The sequence below is a fragment of the Denticeps clupeoides genome, chromosome 3, assembly GCF_900700375.1.
Source record: "Denticeps clupeoides chromosome 3, fDenClu1.1, whole genome shotgun sequence".
In the NCBI taxonomy this organism is placed as follows: domain Eukaryota; kingdom Metazoa; phylum Chordata; class Actinopteri; order Clupeiformes; family Denticipitidae; genus Denticeps; species Denticeps clupeoides.
The window spans coordinates 26,971,147-26,992,616 of NC_041709.1; the positions used below are offsets into that span (position 1 = coordinate 26,971,147).

At 40.2% G+C, this 21,470-nt stretch overlaps 2 protein-coding genes across 8 annotated transcripts; both read right to left on the minus strand.

Annotated features, from left to right (window-relative positions):
• Window positions 1–762: 762 nt before the first annotated feature.
• pcyt2 (phosphate cytidylyltransferase 2, ethanolamine) lies at window positions 763–14,814 on the minus strand. Its single transcript, XM_028973804.1, has 13 exons — window positions 14,493–14,814; window positions 12,432–12,520; window positions 12,125–12,286; window positions 11,595–11,661; window positions 11,440–11,524; window positions 11,316–11,357; window positions 8,413–8,551; window positions 7,495–7,577; window positions 6,621–6,698; window positions 2,723–2,788; window positions 2,424–2,489; window positions 2,220–2,308; window positions 763–1,185 (listed from the first exon to the last, which is right to left on the minus strand). The coding sequence occupies exons 1-13, from the start codon at window positions 14,612–14,614 to the stop codon at window positions 1,071–1,073; spliced, it is 1,203 nt and encodes a 400-aa protein (XP_028829637.1). The 5' UTR covers window positions 14,615–14,814; the 3' UTR covers window positions 763–1,070.
• A 1,225-nt stretch (window positions 14,815–16,039) lies between these two features.
• LOC114786202 (uncharacterized) lies at window positions 16,040–21,388 on the minus strand. Of its 7 annotated transcripts, XM_028973107.1 has the most exons (11): window positions 20,758–21,379; window positions 20,620–20,646; window positions 19,462–19,764; window positions 19,061–19,336; window positions 18,710–18,982; window positions 18,209–18,508; window positions 17,199–17,300; window positions 16,769–16,790; window positions 16,626–16,680; window positions 16,485–16,550; window positions 16,040–16,337 (listed from the first exon to the last, which is right to left on the minus strand). In XM_028973107.1, exons 1-11 carry the CDS (start codon window positions 20,789–20,791, stop codon window positions 16,245–16,247), a joined length of 1,551 nt encoding a protein of 516 aa, XP_028828940.1. In that variant the 5' UTR covers window positions 20,792–21,379; the 3' UTR covers window positions 16,040–16,244. The 7 variants fall into 7 exon arrangements, 5 of the variants coding, with proteins under 5 accessions (XP_028828940.1, XP_028828939.1, XP_028828941.1 ...); XM_028973106.1 differs by having other exon boundaries at window positions 16,485–16,680; window positions 20,620–20,626; window positions 20,758–21,383; XM_028973108.1 differs by having other exon boundaries at window positions 16,485–16,680; window positions 20,620–20,621; window positions 20,758–21,381.
• Window positions 21,389–21,470: the final 82 nt, after the last annotated feature.

Here is a 21,470-nt window from a genome sequence, read left to right on the forward strand (position 1 = left end):
TCTTCATAATAGGTGTTTGATTTTGATATTGCGCTGTACTATAATGTTTTGATTTATCTCGCGTTAAATTACACAACGCTTTCGCTTATTATATTAATTCTAAAGATGCAAACGAAATATGCCTTTTGGAGACTAAACGGTTTTTCGTGTCTTACACTGAATTATACTCGTGGTTTATAGCGGTCTATAGCCCTTTTTTGCAGCCTCAGAGTAACTTTTTATTCCCAGTAACTTTTTATTTATTTAGTCGCACCACCACTGCCACTAATAACTAACTGCGTTATGGCTGGAACAAACAGGGTTATCTGGTGAACAGGCCAACCAACAACTTGTATTAACTGGACGGTGCTGTGTTCTGTGAAAACACACATCTTGTGATGCTGCAGCAGCAAAAGAAACACTGGCAAATGTTACTTATGTGACTTTATTATTTAAATTTAATTTATCGGTCATTTATTTTAAATACAAAATCACACGTCACAAAATCATGCCAAGAGTCCTGGACTGATTAAAAAAACTACCATAAATAAATATGGAGAATACACTACAAATCGAATTCCCAGGCCACCGTTTCCCCACCCTACCCATCTCAGTCATGTGAACGTAATGAACATAGCTAGGTGAAGAATGGTTTTACCTGAGGTCCAAGTCATCAAGAGTGAAGGAGTTACAGAAAACACCAAATCCATGGGGAAATAGTATGGTTAAAATTCCACAAGTGAACAGGAAATTCACACACAAAAAGAAACTGAACACAAAAAGTTAGAAGACGACCTTTAAAGAACACCACAGTGACAGTCAATTTTGTATGATAATGGACTTAAAATAATTTGAGGCTTATATTTATTGTCTGTTTTTTATTCTCTCAGATAGAGAGCATGTAAATCATTAGGAAGATGTTCACCCATTTAATAGCTTTTTTAAAATTCCTCTCCTGAACCGATTATGTGTTACTCTCGTTATGAAAAGCAATTATTTAAAAGGAAACACCGCTGCAGCGCGTAGGGAGAGGTCACTGAAGGCCATAGGGTTCAACAGTCCTGGCTTTCCTTGTTCCGAGGCAGCAGTTCTTATACTGAATGAAGCGACTCCTGCTCCTGAGTCTTCTCCTCTCGCTTCTTCATGGCCTCAATTACCGCCATCTCTTTGGCCTCTTTCTTCTGATTCCTCGCCTCATACTGAAGCCTACAATAGGTAAGCAAAGAAAAGTTCAAATGAATTAATCAATGAAAATGATTTTGAAATGACATAATTCATGGATAAGATATTTTGCCAACAGTTTTAGTTCTAGATCTAGTTTATGCAGGTTATGCAGGGTGGTAGTAACCAGAATACCACAAAGTCCCAGGTTTAAACTGTGTCCATTATGTACCATTGTGTCCCTAAGCAAGACACTTAGCCCTGAGTGTCTCCAAGGGGACAGTCCCTGTAACTAGTCATGGTAAGTACTTTACTTTACTTTACTTTACTTTATTTAGCAGACGCTTTTATCCAAAGTGACTTACAAGAGGAAGACACCAGCAATTCTCGTTCGGTTTCTATAGAATATTGAGTTTCACTTGTCAGTGAAGAGCATGCTCAGAGATTGTTAGGTGCTAGACTAAGAAAAAATATAATGCATTTATACATTTTTGTATTGTTGTGCAATGTGTACGCATGTGCGTGTGTAAGTGTTAGATTTGTCTGTAATATTTTTTTGAATAAGAGGGTTTTCACCTGCTTCTTAAAAGTGGTGATAGTCTCGCCTAGTCGTGTGGAGGAGGGCAGGTTGTTCCACCAGCCAAGGACAACAACGGAGAACAGAGATGATTGGAATCGGAGACCCCGTGAAGAAGGAATTTTTAGTCTCCTTTCGTTTGCCGATCTGAGAGAGCGTGCAGGAGTGTAGCTAGGGAGTAGTGTGTTGATGTAGGAGGGCGCAGTTCCATTTACAGCCCTGTAGGCAAGCATCAAGGATTTGAACTCAATGCGAGCAGCTACCGGGAGCCAGTGGAGGGAGGTAAGAAGAGGTGTAACATGGGTGTATTTTGGCTGATTGAAAACGAGACGGGCTGCCATATTTTGGATCATCTGGAGTGGTTTTATGGTGACTGCAGAGGCTCCAGCCAGGAGAGAGTTACAGTAGTCGAGTTTGGAGATGACCATTGCCTGGACGAGGAGCTGCGTAGCGCTGGATAAGGGTGTCTGGCAAGTAAATAAATAAAATAGACATCTTTTACCTGTTCTCAATTATTCTCTGTACAATGTCATCGGTGGTCAGGCCATTGCCACTGTCCACAGTATGAAAAATTCCCCTCTTCTTTGGTACCTGTTCGGGTGATAAATCACACTTCTTCACATTCCCTGCACCGGACAGTCCAAAGACACTTTACAATTATTATATTTGTTTCAATGACGGCTGCAATGGGTGCTTTAGAACTCACAGCATATGGGTCAGATCCATCTTTATCTGGAAAAACCTCAGTCTTCCCATGACAAACCAAATCAACCTGGAAAGGGAACAACATTCAGGTTACACATCTGCGGTCACATGACTCCTACATTCCGCTGTCATTTAGCACCACAGTGAGCCAGTTGTGTGCATTGTATGTTAATGCGATTACATGTACAGACATACAAACCTCAGTGATGCATTAAACACACAGATGACAAATGATGCAGAGAAGCACAAAAAGGGATCAGAAAGGGTCCTGTAAACATTTCCCCCAAAACAATGTCCTACCTTAAAGTGGTCCAGTAAATCTTTGCCCACAGTGTATGGCGCTCCTATCACCACCTCAGACACATACTGTAGAAATAAATAAGGAAGAATTAAAAGCTGAAAGAAAAAGAAAATATGCAATTTGAAGAAAATAACATATTTATTAGTTAAAAGTTTCATGAATGATTCAAATGGATACAACTCATACAATATGTAGGACAATGGCTAAGTAAGCAAAAATAATTTGCGCCTGGTTGGTGAGAAGTAGGGTTTAGGACTTGTTCCTCTCTAAACTTCTGTTAAGACAGATGTGTAATGTTTGTGTTCAGTGTTATGGAATAATTAGTGGAATAATTTCTGCCCCTCTCTAGCTCACAGGTGGACTATTCTGTAGTATGTCTGGCTGGAAGGGGACATTGAAGGTGACTTACTCAGGACAGTTGGAGGCTCATGAGCACCCTGATCAACAGCTATACTGTGTATACTTTATTATTCATGAAATATAAACAAGAAAAGTATGTGAACCATATACCATATGAGTATTCATTGTTTTCTTCATTAACTTGTTGTAAAATGCAGTCAAGGAAAAAATCATAAAGAAGAGCCATAAAAAAAATAGTGGAAAATTCTAGTGGAAAACGTAAGTGAACCCTTGAAATTAAAACATTTTGAATCCCCTCATTGTTCAGGAAGAATCTAATCCCAGTTTTAGCTTAATACTGAGATAAGTGTTGACAAACCAAGGCAAGTGTGTATAGCTACAAGGTCCCTGAACGTCTATAGTCCAGTGGTCCTCACCGCTACAGGTGCACAATAGAGTCAGTCATAACATAACACACTGCATAACAGTGCGGTACTCTAACTGCACATCAGAGAAGAGGAAGACCCTCCAGTGCATTATTATTACGACCCAGCCGTAATTGTTGTGTCTGGTGTAAACACAGTAATTGCACTCAAGTGTGCATCAAAACAGCCACACCAAGATTCGAATTAAATCGCAAACTCCGCCTGGTGAGTGCAGTCCGCCTGGTGAGAACGCGTGCCGAACTAAAACAGGACCAAATCACGCTATCAGAAGATTTAGAGAACAGTGAATTATGGTTAAATTTCAAAGTCGTTTCACATTTTTTTTCCCACAGTTCTGTATGATTAATGCACGCCACATCCTGTATTGTCTTGTTATATGCCGTCGGCGACTCCATTGCATCAGCATTTTGTTTTCAAGATGAAACCGTTTTCAAACTGTATGTTGGTGGTAAAGTGGTAAATGCATAAAATGTAATATAAAAGTGCCTGGGCAACAGACAACCCATGTATAGTGCATCCGGAAGTGTTCACAGTGCATCACTTTTCCACTTTTTGTTATGTTCCAGAATTATTGCAAAATTGATTCTTCTTTTTTTTTTTCCCCTCAGAATTTTTGCTTTTATATCGGTCTTAGTGCTCCCTTAATCCTTTACATGAAGTCTCTTTCCAAAATTCAGCCTTGATGCAGAATTACAGCCACTTTGATCAAGTCACACAATGAGATTTCCCCAGGATGCACCGTTTCAGTGTCTGTATCTTTCTACGCTAATGAGGCGGAGAGAGGCCCGTTTGGCCCTAACAGGAAATTGTGCCAACATTTTTCCAGGAACATTTTTCATTAACCCACTATTCAGAGTCTTGCATGACTGAACTATCACTGAGCAACTGCACATTTTCAAACCATGACTGTCGGTGGATTTACTTTCTAGGGGATGGGTGGGAAATTCTTTGCGCAGACAAAGCAAAGAGAAACAGGAGGAAAAATTTCCTCTTATGACGACATGAGCTGCTGCTCTCTGAATGGTGAAGCATAATGGCCACTTTTTACATTCATGTATAGCCATTTCTAGCCACTGCAGGACCATAGACGGGCTAGGGAAACTCATGATAATGTTAAATACCCTCACAAAGTGAAGTTTTCATAATAGGGGACCTTTAAAATAAAAAACGTGTACATATGTATTCAAAACCTTTACCATGAAGCTCAAAATTGAGCTTGAGTGCTTCCTGTTTCCCCTGATTATCCAAAAAAAAAAAAAATGTTGATTGGACCTGATTTGGAAAGGCACACACCATTCTATATAAGGTCCCACAGTTGACAGTTCATGTTGGAGCACAAACCAAGCATGAAGTCAAAGCAATTGTCTGTAGACCTCTGAGACAGAATTATCTCGAGGCACAAATCTGTGGAAGGTTACAGAAAATCAGTAATTAAAATTGCTAATTAAGGTGCAGAGTAACAATGTGCAAATACTGCTGTAATAGAAACATAATAAAGAAATGTTCTGAACATAAGAGGTAGAGTGTGTTTGTCAGTTTAGAGTGGAAAGTCACTGAGAGTTCAGGTGTCTGATGGCCTGTGGGGTGAAGCTGTTTCATAGTCTGGCAGTAAGGGTGGTAGTAGCCTAGTGGGTAACACACTCGCCTATGAACCAGAAGACCCAGGTTCAAATCCCACTTACTACCATTGTGTCCCTGAGCAAGACACTTAACCCTGAGTTGCTCCAGGGGGACTGTCCCTGTAACTACTGATTGTAAGTCGCTCTGGATATGGGCGTCTGATAAATGCTGTAAATGTACAAAATGTACAATGTACAAGTAAGGGGCCTGAATGCTTCGGTACATTTTTCCAGATGGTAGGAGGTTGAAGAGTGCATGTGAGGAGTGTGTAGATTCCTTCACTGATGCAGCATGTGTTGTAAATGTCCCTTATGCAGGGAAGAGAGACTCTGATGATCTCAGCTGTCCTCACTATCCACGGTAGGGTAATAGTCCCTCTATAGAAGGTGGTGAGGATAGGTGGTAACAGATGGGCTTTCCTCAGCCTCCGCAGGAGGTAGACACACTGCTGGGCTTTCTTGGCTGTTGAACTGGTGTTGAGATTCCAGGAGAGGTTCTCCTCTAGATGAACACTGAAGAACTTTGTCTTCCATCCCTACAGTGAAGCATGGAGGTGACAGCATCATGCTGTGGGTATGGTTCTCAGGAAAAAGAAGTGGCTTCAGGACAACTCTGTGAATATCCTTGAGTGGCCAGACTTGAATCCAAATTAACATCTCTGGCGAGATATTTAAATGGCTGTGCACCAACGCTTCCCATCCAACCTGATGGAGCTTGAGAGGTGCTGCAAAGAGGAATGGGTAAAACTGGCAAATGAGTCAGTGCTTGTGCATCATATTCCAAAAGACTTGAGGCTTGAGCCAAGACACTTAACCTTGAGCTGGTCCAGGGGGACTGTCTCTGTAACTTCTGATTGTTGCTCTGGATAAGGGCATCTGATAAATGCCATAAATGTAAATGCTGTAATTGCTGCCAAAGGTGCATCAACAAAGTATTGAGCAAAGGCTATAAATACTTTTGTACATGTGACTATGTACTTATATATATAAACCTCAAGTAAACTTTTGTCATTATGGGTTGATGTGTGTAGAATTCTGCAGAAAAATAATATTTAATCCATTTTGGAATAAAGCTATAACATAACAAAATGTGGAAAAAATGATGCGCTATGAATACTTTCTAGATGCACTGTAAATTTACTTCCATCATGTTCCTCCAATTTAACACAAACTCAGTCCACAACAGCAGATCTGCATCCTGTATTTACTTTTGTTGTTCTCGCAGTGATACATCTTATCAATCAGCAGAGAAATTCTCACGTGATTTGAAGTTGCACAATTTGGTTCGCTTGGATTTTTCTCTGTGTGAAAGGTAACCAAACCAAGAGGAAAATTATACATTGTTACAAACTCACCAACTGATTCGGACCAAAGCAAATGAACTATTTTGTGAAAGTGCCCTTTGGTCAGTAGCATGATAACACCTCAGGGTATTGATGGCTTGACTTTGTACAGTATGGTGATGGAATGTGTTGTGATGTGAACGCACTTACCCTGCAAGCCAGCACACTCAGAGTTCTTTCATGTACGTTCATGATTGGGTAGTTCTTCCCTTTGTACCGGTTTACTTCCTGGTTTAAAAAAAAAAAGAAAAAAGGGGTGTAAGTCATCACTATCAGTCCCCCCATTAATCAGCAATAAGTCCATCACCAGTCCCCACATACCCCTGTTAATCAGTAATAAAAAAAAATAAAAAAAAAAGTACATCTAACACACCAACACAAACAATACTGCCGGCAACAGGACAAAGAAACAAAAGTATCCACCGCTCTGTTCTCCTATTTCCTCTGAGCAGCAGTACAATATTTTGTTTACAACCCCCAGCTCTTGACGCACAGCTCGAGATGAAAAATCAAGTTCTCAAATCAAATGGAATTATTGCTACATTGACTTTTTAATAATAATTATTAGTGTGCTTTACACGTTTAACAATGCCACACTAACTGTTAGAAAGACCTAAAATTGGTTTCAATACTGCCTAAAACCTTTGCACAGTACTGTACATGCCCTGGTAACCAATCTCCGAAAGTAACAATAATTTATTAACATATGAATTTGATTAAGTAGAAAAATGTGTAGTCCCATCTAGCTGAACATATATCAACACCGTATGTCTTATTTATGCTAAGAAAACTCTTTCCATGTGTTTTCCCTCATGTACATTGAGGCATTTCCGCAGCAGGAAGTCTAAGATTCATTCAGACAATTATATGTTATAATCTGGACAATAAATTGCAGTCATTAAAATGACGATTCAACACAGTCTCATGGCTATTATGATTGAGAGATGCTGTAATTATATTATAATCCATGGAAAGTCCGTAACAAATACAGCATTGGGACTGCTTTGTTTCCAGGGACAGTCACCTGATCAAAGTGCAGGCCTACAATGACATATGGCCTATCCGCCTGTTTGTACACTGTTTCCAAGAAATCCACATGGCCGATGTCTGGAAGCAGAGTGCTGGTCAAGGCACAAATATAGCAGTTAACTATAAACAGACCTTGTGACTTGAAGGGCTATCCCTTAATATAAATTTTAAAGTGAAGTGACCTTCTGATTATGGGGCCACTTCCTAAACCGCTAGGCAACCACTGCCCCTTAATTCTAGCCTCTCCTCTGTACCTGACAGTAAAAGGCCACAAGGTCTTCACTAGATTAAATTTTTATGATAAGACAAGTTAACAGGTTTCCTAACTACGTGTGGTTATTTGGCAATAATTTGTTGTGGTATAAATATCTGTAGATAAAAAATGCAGGGTGGTATCTGATTCTCACTCCTAAGGCTCCTGATGCCCAGATTTGTAGCTCTGCATTGAAAAAACATTTCAATCACCATTTGAAAGTGAAGTGATTGTCATTGTGAAACTCTGCAGTACAGCACATGGTGACACAACGAAATGGGTCCTCTGTATTTAACCATCACCCTTAGTGAGCAGTAGGCAGCCATGACAGGCCCGGGGAGCAGTGTGTGGGAGACCTTGATCAAGGGGACCTCAGTGGCACCTTGACAGTTAAGAATTTGAACACGCAACCTTCCAATTACTGGTCGGCTTCCTTACCCACTAGTTCACCACTCCCCCGATTCAATTTAGTTAAATTATTCAGAAAAATATTCCAGAAAAGTCAAAGGCCAGTGAAGTACAAACCTTATTATTTACAAAATAAAGTTTAAATGTTAAAAGTTTTTATGGGGCCTGTCGATGTCCATTGAGATGTATTGCTTGTGATTTGGGTTGAAAAAAATGTTGTTGTTTGTGTGAGATATCAATAGAGAAGGATACGGAAGAGGTCAAAAGCTCCAGCAACATAGATGATTGTGTCTGCAGTTTGTGGTTCCTTTCCTGAGGCAAACTGGATAATCTTCTGGGATGTCTGGAGAAACTGTGAGACCCCAGTCCAGGGACTGTGACCTTTAGGACCCTGTGTTTGAGACATGACATTACTCAAGAATATTTCCTATATTGCATTATTAATATATAAGAATGATGCTACAACAAATCTGAATAAAAGTTCCTTTTATTAATCTTTTTTTTTCTTCTTGCTTGTCAGTAACATTAACACATGAAAGTGTCAAAACGTTGACACATGAAACACATGAAAGGAGAAAAGGACAATAGAGAATGAACGACAATCTGCTTTGATACCTGCTTAAAAAAAAAAAAACAACCAACCACTGAACCACTGTATAAGCTAGAGTAAATAATGAATTTTGAATGTTATTTAAAGGCACACAGGACTAATATTATACAAGACATGTTCCTGTCTATAATAGATTCAGTCGGAGTTAAACAAAATATAATAGGACCAACTCATGAAGGTGGTCACATGCTTGATCTTTTACTGACCTTCCGTTTAAATAGTCACTCTTCTGCAATTTCAGATCTCAGATCATTTCGTTATCACTTTTAAAATATGTCTAAGACACAATAAAATCAACTCCCCATGCTACAGAGACAAACGGACAATTACATCAAGTACAGCGCAGAGGTTTATTAATACCCTACCAGATTTATCCCCGCTGATCATCTCTCAGACCCCGCTGAACTTGAGCAAGCAATTAAATCAAATAGCAGACCACCGATTAGAACACTTCAACCTTAAACAAGTAGCACAAGACGTTATCCTTATCCTTATCTTATCCTTAAAAGTATTCATTTGTTGCTTAGCACCAGCTACGTACCACGTTTGTTAGCCCCCTGATTAGACCCCTGATTAAAAAAACTGATCTTGATCGCAGTCAGCTATTGAATTATAGACCGATATCCAACCTCCCGTTTATATAGAAAATTTGACAAATGGTCATGGCCCAACAGCTGTGCACATACCTAGACAGCAACAACATTCATGAAGTATATCAGTCAGGATTTAGACCTCATCATATTACTGAGACAGCGCTGGTTTATATGGTTAATGACCTGTTGTTGGTCTCTGATCAGGGCCGCATCTCACTGCTTGTCCTGCTTCCTACTGATTCCTACTGCTATTCTCCTTGAGAGGTTGGGATTAAGGGAATAGCCCTCTCATGGCTCAGATCATACTTGACTGATTGGTATCAGTTTGTGAATATTAATGGTGATTCATCTTCACATAGTAAGAAGTAGAGTTTGGTGTTCCACAAGGTTCTATCTTAGGTCTGTTGCTATTTTACTTATACATGTTACCTTTAGGTCACGTCATTGGTAAACATGGTATTAACTTTCACTGCTATGGCGACTACACACAGTTGTATTTATCAGCAATGCCAGACGAGAGGCAGCAGCTGAACAGAATAGAGAATTGTCTGAAAGACATAAGACAGTGGATGCTCACCAACTTTCTTTTGTTAAACCCTGAGAACACAGAAGCTCTTGTACTTGGGTCTCATGCAGCCAGATGTATGCTGTCTGACTACATATTAACTCTGGATAGCCTGTCTGTCTCACCAAGTACAGAGTAAAGGATCAAGGTGTCCTCATTGATGCAAGTCTCTCATTCTAACACATAATATCACTAGGATATTGCAAAGATGAGAAATATGATCTCAATGTACAAAGCCAAACCGTTAATCCAAGCCTTTATTAAATCAAGGTTAGATAACTGCAACGCATTACTGTCTGGATGTTCATGAGTAAAAAAAAAAACTAAGACAGAATGCTGCACTAGAACCAAAAAATTGACCACATCACCCCAGTCTTACAATCACTGCAATGGCTACCAATCAAATTTAGGATTGACTACAAAAAAAATCCTACTCTTTGCCTTTAAAGCACTTAATGGTCTCGCTTGCAGTTACCTCAACAAACTTTTAGTTATTTATGATCCACCATGCCCCCTGCTTTCGAAGGCGTGCAGGGTCAACTACTGGTACCCAAAGTACAGAAGGTCACAGCTGGGAGCAGATCCTTCTCCTATAGAGCTTCGCAGCTGTGGAACGGCTTCCAGTCAGTGTTCGGGACTTAGACACAGTCTCAGTGTTTAAATCTAAACTGAAAACACACCTGTTTCAATCTGGACTTCTGTCTGGACAGTGTCAATTACTAAGTCCACTTTATCACATATTAACCTAGTCAAGCATAGACAGTGTTCAAATTGAACTTATTTAGGCTGTCATAGTTAGGGTACCAAGCCACTGTTGCACATTATGTACCATTATTAATGTACCATTATAACCACATATTTCTGTACTAGTTGTACAATGCCACAGTCTTCCGCTGCTTCTGTTTGTTCTCTGAGGCACTGAATCAAGTGCCCAGACCACCTCCATAGTCCAATGAAGAGACCACCAGATGAATCCTAGTACCTAGCAATGAACTGCTGATGAGATGACTTTGCATGAAACATACCAGTGGGTCACCACAGCTATCACCACTACAACAGTTAAAGCCTCCAGGATCTTCAAATAGACCAGTAGCACTATAATGGACATGCATTGTACACTATGATACTGGACTAACATGGACAGATGCTCTATACTATAAATCATCACAAGTGGTTAATAGTGAATGTGGGGAGCCACATATCCCTGGAAAGGAGGCAAGAACACTGCCTGGGCCCTGCTAATCATCAACACTACTAGAAAATCTTTTTAGACTACAAAAAAGGGACAGCAGTGACTCCTTGTGGTAACATAGGGTTTATTTCGTGTGTGTATAAGCTATTTTATATTACAAACCAATAAATAATTTATACTCAGAGAAAGTCTCACCTTTCCAAAGTTGTCTGTGTGCTGCTGATACTCTGAACTGTCCTGATTGAGATAAAAGGACAAGAGGTGAGGACAGACTGAATCAGTCTCACTCGTGCTGTCCTACAAAAGCAAAGACACTTACAATGTTGCTGTGGTGGGCTTTGGTCATGAGGAGCATGCGGCCCACCAGGTCAGTAGTGGAGACGCCCTGCGTTCTCTTGCACTCCCTGCGGAACACAGAACCCTCAGCCAGGGTGCCACAGCCTCCAGTTGATCAGAACACCCAGCCACACTCACCGGTATCGGTCCATCCTCTTCACCTCTTCATAGGTATCCTTCCCATCAACAGTTAAGGTGATGTCATCTATGAGTCCACATAAAATTATTGCAGAAACAAATTGTTCTGAACATTTATATCTTCGATTGGTGATCTTCGTGTCTACTTTAATCAAGGGACAAACTACATTTTTAATTACAGGAGCATAAAATAGAGGCAAGTACCTAAATTATATAATATCATACTAAATTATAAAAATACTAGCAAATCTTCAACATGACTTTCATTTTGCAAGTGATCAATTGAAAAATCTCATGTGCGGATTGAGGGTTCAAACCACACTTAGGTTTGCATTTTTGCAATAGAGACACAATAATACCATTGTGTCCCAAGGGGGACTTTCCCTGTACCTACTGATTGAAAGGCGCTCTGGATCAAGGTGTTTGATGAAAACTGAACATTACATGCATAAACGTGCAACTGGTAATCATTAAAACTTTACCAGTTAAACTATGCCACCTCCTGTTCAAGAAGAGCACTAATGCCTCACCTCCATGCACACAGAAGTCACAGTTGTACTTTTCCAGCGTCTCTAGTGTGGTGACGTAAGGTGCCCCCTCCACAATTTCATCCACCCACTTGATGGCGCGCACCATTTTATACCTCTCTGGCTGCGTAAATACCGGCGGGCCCTTGTGCTTCGCAATCTCCTCTAATAGAGTGAGACCGGGAGAAAGAAGGGAAGAATACAGGTGGGTAATGATAACCTGACATACATGCACTTCAAGTAGTGTGTATGCCTCTGTGTGTGTGTGTGTGTGTGTGTGTGTGTGTGTGTGTGTTTGCATTACTCTCACCATCACTGTGAACTCCCACTATAAGATAATCTCCCATTGCCTTTGCTTGTCGCAGCTGGTTGGAGTGGCCATAGTGGACCATGTCATAACTACATAACAAAAAAAAAAAAAATGGTCAGCTGTAAATGTCAACATCTTTCAGAACACTGGATAGGCAGAAAATACAAGATGGCCCTAAGGCCCTTTAACAAGAAATGGGAAGACTACCATCATGATTCATTATGCAAGGAAACTGGTACCCTGGTTCAAGGCCAGGTGGGGGTGTCACTGTGCATCCTCTGTCTTCCTCGGTCCCTAAATCCCACTTTGACTAACACTGCTCTACACCTTCCACTCATTTGTTTGTTAGGAGAGATTTAATCGTCCAGCTTTTTAGAACGTGCCAGGGAGAGGAGGAAGAAAGCAGGGGTGAGAGAGAAAGTAGCCACCAGATATCAGGCTATTTCATTTCCAAAGTGACCTTAAAGGATAACGTGACACTAAAACACCGCGTTCCTTAAGATGGATTACTGAGATGACCTCGTTCCTTTCTGAGGCAGCGTTTATCGCCTGCAAGTTCTTTGGTTAATATTTTGTACTTGTGTGGAAAGCACGGGACTCAAGGACTCCAGAGAATAATCCTCCTACCTGAAAATGCCAAGCGACCCAATGGGACGTTATTGACATTGTCTCTTCAAGGCTGCTGCTCCAAATGGACACTCCAATCAGCAGACCTGCTGACTTCAACATCAAAACTCCACCAAAAACGCAAATGCACTTTCTTCAAACTTTCTCCCAATGAGAGAAATGCTTCTATCGAGGCTGTTTTTATTTCTTCTTGCATGAGGTTCAACCTACACACTTTGATTTGAAGTGTTGTCGGTCATGTCAGTATTTTTAATTTTCATAATGCAACTATGACAGGTATGCAGACGATTCCTCTGCCACAGAGCAAGCAATGTGTACACTGTGCTGGCTTCTATCATCACCAGGGCTGAGGGACCACTGCACAGGAGCAATCTGGCTTCTCACATAGTGAGTATCAAACATAGCAACCATATCACATTACCTGTTTCATTTTACATTTACATTTACAGCATTTATCAGACGCCCTTATCCAGAGCGACTTACAATCAGTAGTTACAGGGACAGTCTCCCTGGAGCAACTTAGGGTTAAGTGTCTTGCTCAGGGACACAATGGTAGTAAGTGGGGTTTGAACCTGGGTCTTCTGGTTCATAGGCGAGTGTGTTACCCACTAGGCTACTACCACCACAGTAAACGTAAAGTAATAAAACATCTAATGCTCAGAAATATTAACAGGAATGGCGGAGGTCTGGAGAAAGTCCTACTAGAAGCAGCTAGATGTTCAGACCAGTGAGGTGAAGCAGCCTGATTTTGAACAAAGGGTAAATATCACTACAGTTCTACCCTTTACCTCACAATAGTAATTGAGTGTAAGACCTTTACCTGAGACCAAAATACAACCCCCCCTAAGTGCAGTTAAACCCATATTAGCCCAATAAGGAAACTGGACCCAGCTTTCAGTCAAGTCGTCCTTTCATTCATTCATTTCTGGGGCAAATAGTTGGGTGGAGGCACGTAGCAGGCCATATGCTGTGTGTCACAATGAATTCCTGCATGGTCGCCATTCAATCCCCCAGATGGAACAGTCTGCTAATCCCAGGGGTCATCAGGGGCCATCCGCGCTTCTCATTCAACATGAATCCAGCATGAACTCCCCACCAGTGCCACATACACACTCCACTTCATCTCAGTGCCAACACATTACACTAAAAAGAATGAACTGGATGTGACAACCTATTTGTCTTCTGTTGGTATTGACATCAGGATCTAGAATGACCCGTCTAGAAATATCAGCCTTAAACCTAAACATCAGAATACAAGTATATTAAATGTGTCTGTGTGTGATGTAATGATGTAATGTAATATAATGTAATATGCTGCAATACGGTTCTTTAGCTAGCATGTTTAGCTAGCATGCTAAGTCTACACTACAAAGATACGTGACACTTGTGACGACACATATTCTGCGCTTTAAATGGAAAAAAACACCAACTTACCAACCATCACACCAAACCCGTACAACGCGTTTCCTTTTCTCCGGACTACAGGCTGCTGCTCCCGGATTAGCGCAGGCTTCCCTACTCGGCTCGCTGACAGCATGGTGGCCGTTCTTGATCATTGTTCCTGTAGAAAACCGTTACTTTAAAATACCACAAGTTCTAAAATGTCATTAAATTTGGATAAAACCGCTGTAATAAAAGCTCCCCGCCACGGTATTAGCGGAGTCCCGCCCTAGTGAAGAGCGATATTCGGCGGGACAACGCCTCCTTCCCTGCAGGCTGCCGGAACCTACAAAAGCAAAGACACTCTTACAGCTCGAGAACGATGACTCTCTACTGGGTCACATGACGTAAACTCGACCCTCCAATTTACACCACAATTTTCTTTAATGATTGGTCTGTTTTGTGCGATACCAAAGTAGTTTCGACTCTGTTTCATAAAAATTCCTTTCCTCATAACAAAATCCATACTTTTTAACCATACTGGCGAATCAGTGTCAACTGAAACTGAAATGGCTACTTATAAGCTTTTTTTCAGGTGCCGTGTGTGTGTCCGGAAATAACGCTGCCCATATAGTTAATGAGTCCCACCAGGAATTCGCGATGTTGCCATCGCAACAATTAATTTAGCCATTTCCGCACGAATTATGTGCGTTTTGCATTCATTAAAGTGGGGGTAAACTATACAAACTACAGATCCCACGATGCACCACTTCAGTTGCCTTGCCGAACGTCGACGGCAAATGGGTTGTGAAGCAGCTCGAAATTCATTTTTTCGTTCTTCATAGTCACCAAAGCGCCGTGCGAACTCAGTGCGTCGGGTGCTCAGTATTGTCAGCACTTCACGAAAGCCGGGGGGCTCCATTTCCACGGAAACCAGTACAAAAATAATCCTGCTCCGAAATCTGCTCCCACTGAAGACTATATTACTAGGTGCCTAGTAATGGCTACGGTGTAATTCATTATTCTTTACAGTGATAGCCAGTGCTGCATATGTACAGTCATACTAGATACATTTCTGAAAATGTGTACAATGTAACTGTTTGTATTTTTCTTTACATATGTGCATTTTTGTAGCAAATGTTTCTCTTTTATGGACAACTCGTTTGTAAAGTGTAGGATGTAGAATGTAGATGAGCTCACACAGTATCCTAACTAACCACTAATAACTCCTTAATTAATCATGAATTGCAGTATTGGCAGATGTTTGTAGAATACAAACATAGTGAATACATACAAAGTTTTAGTGTATACATGTACATGTGTAAATAGTTTGTAAATCATTAACACACACATCCCAACAGATTTTTTAAGCCATAAACAAGTCCTTAGCAACTAATTCATAAGTGAGAAATTACTTAATTTACAAATGTTTAACACTGTGTTTATACTGTGTTGAACAAATGTTACGTATGAACATTTAATTCATAAAGAACTTTTAAATGAGCTAGCTTACCAGGAACAAAACTTTTATAACTGTGATTACAAATGAGGTATTGATGAGAATTAATGTATGAATTATTGTCAAAGATGAACACAAACTCTTCACCAAAAGATGGAAATCTTTATTCAAATTTAAGGAACATACCAATTTACAGAATTCAGGTTGTAATTCGGGTTGTAACAAAATACACTACAAAGTTTTTTTTATTTTATTTTACTTTACTATCCAAAAATGCATCTTCACACTGTGCATTTTTTACACTAACACTTGAGTTTCAGATTTTGTCTGCATTGTCTCTCTTTCTGTCAGGAACCACTAAGTGGCACTTCATCTTCATCCATATCAGACAGTATAAAATCTTCTTCACTATAAGGCCAATCATCAATGGATTCCACATCCTAATGTAAAACAGATAACAGAATTAGTTTTATTTTCTTATATGAAACACATAAGCAGCATAGCTTAGATCACATCACTAGACTAGAAAAAATACCAATAGAGAAAACATCAGTCGTTCTCTAATCTAGACAACTTGTATATCATACCTGTCTTGAGTCATTAAAGTTGGCTGCTGTGACAACATCCATGTCCTCTATGTAATTTTTCTCATCCTGCAAGTGACTGAAATGGGTGGGCAAAACACATGCAGATATACTTAAAGCACAGAAAGGCACACTTCTACATACCTCATCAGTGTGCTCAGTCCTCACTAGGCTCATTTCAGTGGTGTCTGTAATCAGCCTACAGAAAACAACCATTTTGGAATGAGGTGATGATTGATAGAAGTATTTTGTATGATAGTATGAACACTTCACATGATATGACTTACAATTTTTGGGGGGTCTTTTGTTCTAAAAAAGTATAGTAAAAGATGTATATCAGTGTTCACTATGAGCATCAAAATATTTGGTAATTGTTCATATAATGAAGACCTATATTTTACTGAGAAACACATATATGCTGGTAGCTTCTATGGAAGTGCTTGTAATGATGGTGGCTTTTAGATTTCCTATTAGAGGAATGAATTGTTTAGATACACTTTTTCTGCAATTAAGTTTACATAGGAGAAATAGCACTTGTTTGAGGTATTATTTTGCATAATAACAGACTTAACAGGTATGTATGTACTTTTACCAGGACTGTAATAATTTTGATTACATTTTTCCAGAATCAAAGTTTTTTTCTTACATTGTACTTCTACAAATAATATATAACACATGAAAAGTAAATTCATATAGAAGAAAAGGCAGTGAACTCACTGTGTGATAGTCCAATGAGACAGCACCCAGTTACCAGCACCACAAGGAAGAGGAAACATCCAAATACTACTCCCATCACTTCAGTACTCAGTCTGTTGAGCACTGAGAGACAAGATACGGATGTCAGTTGACAGTATTTCTATGCTATTTTTGTTTTATGTTTTGTCCTTTGCATGGCAGGTATCTCTTCGTTAATCAGCCTCAATATTAAAATGAAACAGTCTTTTATCATTTAAGGAAAGCAGCCACAATTTCATTGATGAAGTGCAGGAACTGAAAATGCCCACTCATCAGGTTTTAGGTTCAAATCTTGCAGGTTTGTCTGCTTGTGAGCTGCTGCTTGTTCAAGAATCGTTGAAGAGGTGATACAAAAGACATGCAGCAATTGGATTATGTGTTTCCAATTTAAAAATAGATGTAGACCATTTTATTTCTAATATGACGTCATCAACACCATTCACCAACCACTGTTTCGCAAGAAGTCATGTTCTGAATGTTCTGAAACATTTTTTCAGAAAATGTAATTAACCCTCTGGTTCTTCAGGGTCTCACATGACAGAACTAAAAAAATATTTGTGCTCATTTTATATCCTATCACAGAGCAACTGCAATGCTTTGCACGTTTTCAAGCCATGATGGTCAGTGGAGTTCCGTTTTTAGGGGAATGGTGGGAAATTCTCTGGGTGGAAAAAGCATGAGAAACAGGAGGTAACCTTTGACGTCATAAGGGGACAAATTCCAGATCCGACCATCTGAGCTGCCGCTCTCTGAACGGTGAAGCAGAATGACCAAAGCTCTCTTTACACCTATCACCACTTCTAGCCACTGCAGGACCACAGACAAGCTAGGGGGAACTCGTATTATTGTTAAATAATCTCACAAAGTGAACTTTTCATGATAGGGGACCTTTACTATAAACACACAGCAGCTGTGAATATTAGTTTCTTGGCATACCAAGGTTTGATAACCAAGGATGTACAATAGCAGGTAATCAAACAAGTTTATAATACCTTCTTTAGTGATTAAAAATTTCTTGCTGGGTGTGCTGGATGTTTTGTCAAAGCTGTTGGTTGCCTCACAGTGGAAGTATCCCGAAGTAATTGGAGTAACAACAAGCAAGAGGACAGAATCGTCTGGCCGTGTGACCATATGGACAGGGCCTTCATCCTCCAGGAGGGTGCCATTCAGGAACCAGTGGTACAGAGGAAAGGTGCCCCGTTCCACATGACAGTACATCCTCAGCCAAATCACTTGGAAGGTCGGGGTCATGTCATAGTCATATGTTAGTGTAACAGCACCCCCCACAGGGACTGTAAAGGTAAAACCACAGCAACAGGAAGCATTTCTGATAAAGAATGTTTACTTGATCAATGATCAATTATAGTGATCATGTTTAGGTGTGGGATTAAGGATTGCATAAAGCCAGGATGAACTGCAACATTTGAGTAATATTACTGAGGCAAATAAGAGAAATTAACAGATTGATAAATGTATGAAATATGAAGGCTTACCTACTTCCAAAGCCACCACGGGGCTCTTTGCTGCCATGTTGCCATTGTCTGCTTGACACTGTATCAATCCCATTTCTTTTTCTAAGGTGATGGGCACTACGAATGTGGTCCAAAGGTGACCTCTAACTATTGTGTCAATGATGTCAGAGTGGTTTAGGAGTTTGAAGGTGATGGGCAGAGAACCTCTGGAAGTGTTACACGTTATGTGGGCTGAGTATTTCCCATCCGGTTCTTTGACAACAGCGTAGGAGATTTCTGGCAGAGAAACAGGCTCTACAGGCAAAAAGTTAAGCATAATTTACTGTACTCACCAAAGCAACTCTGAAATTCACAACATGAACTTTATGCTACCTTTGATGATGATGATTTGGGCACTGCTATTAGACACAAAAGTCCTTGTACTGTTCAGTTTGTTGTTAGCAATGCAAACGTAGGTGCCACTGTCTTTAAGTGTGGTTTTGTGAATGGTCAGGGCTTTGTTCTGATTTGGAACTTGCAAGCCATTTACAAACCAGCTGTAGCGGATATGGGTGCCTTTAATTGTGTTGCAAAGCATAGCTAGCGCCATGCCTTCATACAGCTTTTCATGTGGTGGGTCAGTGACGATGTGTGCTCCTTCGACAGGCTCTGAAACAGTGAAAAAAACATAGAATTCTCTCAGTAAGTGAAGGGTCTGCAGACCGGTCAGCACTGCACTGAACCAAAACAACATGTAACATTTTCTCCACAAATCTCATGTCTCATGTACTCACCAATCACAGTGACGTTCATGCTATGGCTGTAAGTTGGGGCGATCTCAGTGTTGTTATGCACACTGGCCTTGCACACTATTTGGCCTTCATGGTCAGCATTGATGACAACATTAGCACTGGCAATTTCTCCAGTGAGGGAAGTGTATTCAGAAAATGGCTTCATTAAGTTCTTTTTATTGTACCATTCATAGTGTATATTAGTCTCTGGTGGAAACTCCAACACTTCACAGTGAAACGTCTCTATGGAGCCAAGCAGTACAAACTCAGGGGCATAAAGAATAGGTCTTCCAAAACTAAAGGCACCTGGAAACAGAGGATGACAGGGGCCTTATTGTGGATACCAGCTTGGCATCTGTATTTTTATCATGTACACATACAGAAATTCCATTATCAGCCCCTACAGGATTTAACCCAACCACCATGAATTTTGTGCAATTCTGCAATTTTGTGCAATCAATTCGAATTTATTGCATATTCAACCAATAAGTAGAATCCTCATGAGTCCTCAAATGTATCTCCATTTATCCTACCAATGTTCTACGGACCAGAAAAAGCTTAGTGGCAGTTAAAAATAAAATGCCATTAACATTGGCTGGATGTGGCGAGGAAGTAGGGCGAAAACATATGACATCACGAGACAGGGGTTTATTACATGGAGCACAGGACAGGGGAAACATCACCAAACAACGTGGAACAGACATGAACAGGGCAGCTTTACACAATCACACACAGGTGAAAACAATCATGAAACTTAGCAGCACAGGACATACATGAAACTCTTGTCTGAACTCCGGATCCAGACTAATCCCTTCTGGACTGGATCCTGACACATTTCTTATAATGCGTTAAAATATAATCTAAATGCTTGTCCAATCATGCAGAGTTCACTGTTCATCAGTACAACAACCACACACTGACGAAAACTGAACACAGATTATGAAGACGTGTAACATGATTATCTCACATTAAGCAAACATTTTAATTCTCACTGGAACATGCAACATTTTTGCAAAACTTTACTAAAGGTTGGGCATTTTACAACAATCTCAAAAAAGCAAGTGAAACCCTGCACTGCCTCATGAAGTACATCTGGCCTGTTTTTGTAAAAATTTCACAGAAGACAAAATGTAAATAGACTGAATATATGGCAAAACTTACTGCTACTCTTGAAAAACATGCAGAGTCCTCAACAAGAGAGAGAGAAAAAGAAAGAATTAATTGTTGAAACATTCAGCCAACATGTGTGCAGATTCACAAATAGCTTTTTAGATCTAGATCCTGCGGAAATGTTCTTACCAAGAAACAGTATTCCATTTTTCAGGTGCGCCATATCAACTGGTCTTCTTCACTTTTTTATACTATGAAAGCTGTGCTCTTACATAAGCTTAAAATGACATTTTTGAAAGCTTTAAGGGTCACAACTGAGCTCAGTTGAAAGCTGTCGTTGGAGTTGGAGAAATAAAAACCACACACATGTATCCACTCACTGACCTTTGGAGAAGACATTCACTAGCTGCAGTTGACAGTTTTGCCACACCCTTGTTCAGATGTCAGATTCCACCATGTGCACCACAGAGATAGTGCAGTCTGAACGTGGGACTGTGGGTGCAACCACAGAACAACACAACAAAGCCCCCTCAAATGCTTTTTATGAATTTATTTATCACAATCCAATCCAATACATTATCCTGAGGAGATCTCAGGAAATCCTGCTCTTCCCTCATCAAGTGTAGGTCAAGGTCACTGTCGACCTTCCTTTCGCAGGTCATTCATCATGTCTTGACCACGGCTAGAACAGTCTTCCTGTCATGACTACAGACATACAGGGGAAGGAAGTGCAGAGGTTTGACATGCTGGGAACGGGGTTTTTATTATAAAATAAACAATAAACAAATAAACAATGGCTTGGTGGCCGAAAACAGTTTAACTTAAATAAAGAAGATAAACGAACCCGCAGGCTTGTGGCGATTGCCAGAAATCAAAAATACACGTTTAACAAAACCAGGTCA

Bases quoted from the DNA above. Each gene is read 5' to 3' on its own strand.
- pcyt2 (XM_028973804.1), bottom strand. From the start codon at position 14,614: ATGATCAAGAACGGCCACCATGCTGTCAGCGAGCCGAGTAGGGAAGCC. The intron at 11,525-11,594 runs GTGAGTGTGGCT...TGTGTTCCGCAG, and splicing joins AAGAGGATGGACCGATACCG to GGAGTGCAAGAGAACGCAGG. The intron at 2,309-2,423 runs GTGAGTTCTAAA...TCACCCGAACAG, and splicing joins ATGGATCTGACCCATATGCT to GTACCAAAGAAGAGGGGAAT.
- LOC114786202 (XM_028973105.1), bottom strand. From the start codon at position 20,791: ATGGCGCACCTGAAAAATGGAATACTGTTTCTTG. The intron at 19,765-20,619 runs GTAAGTTTTGCC...CTCTGTTTCCAG, and splicing joins CATGTTTTTCAAGAGTAGCA to GTGCCTTTAGTTTTGGAAGA. The intron at 16,791-17,198 runs GTGAGTTCACTG...ATACTTTTTTAG, and splicing joins TCTCATTGGACTATCACACA to AACAAAAGACCCCCCAAAAA.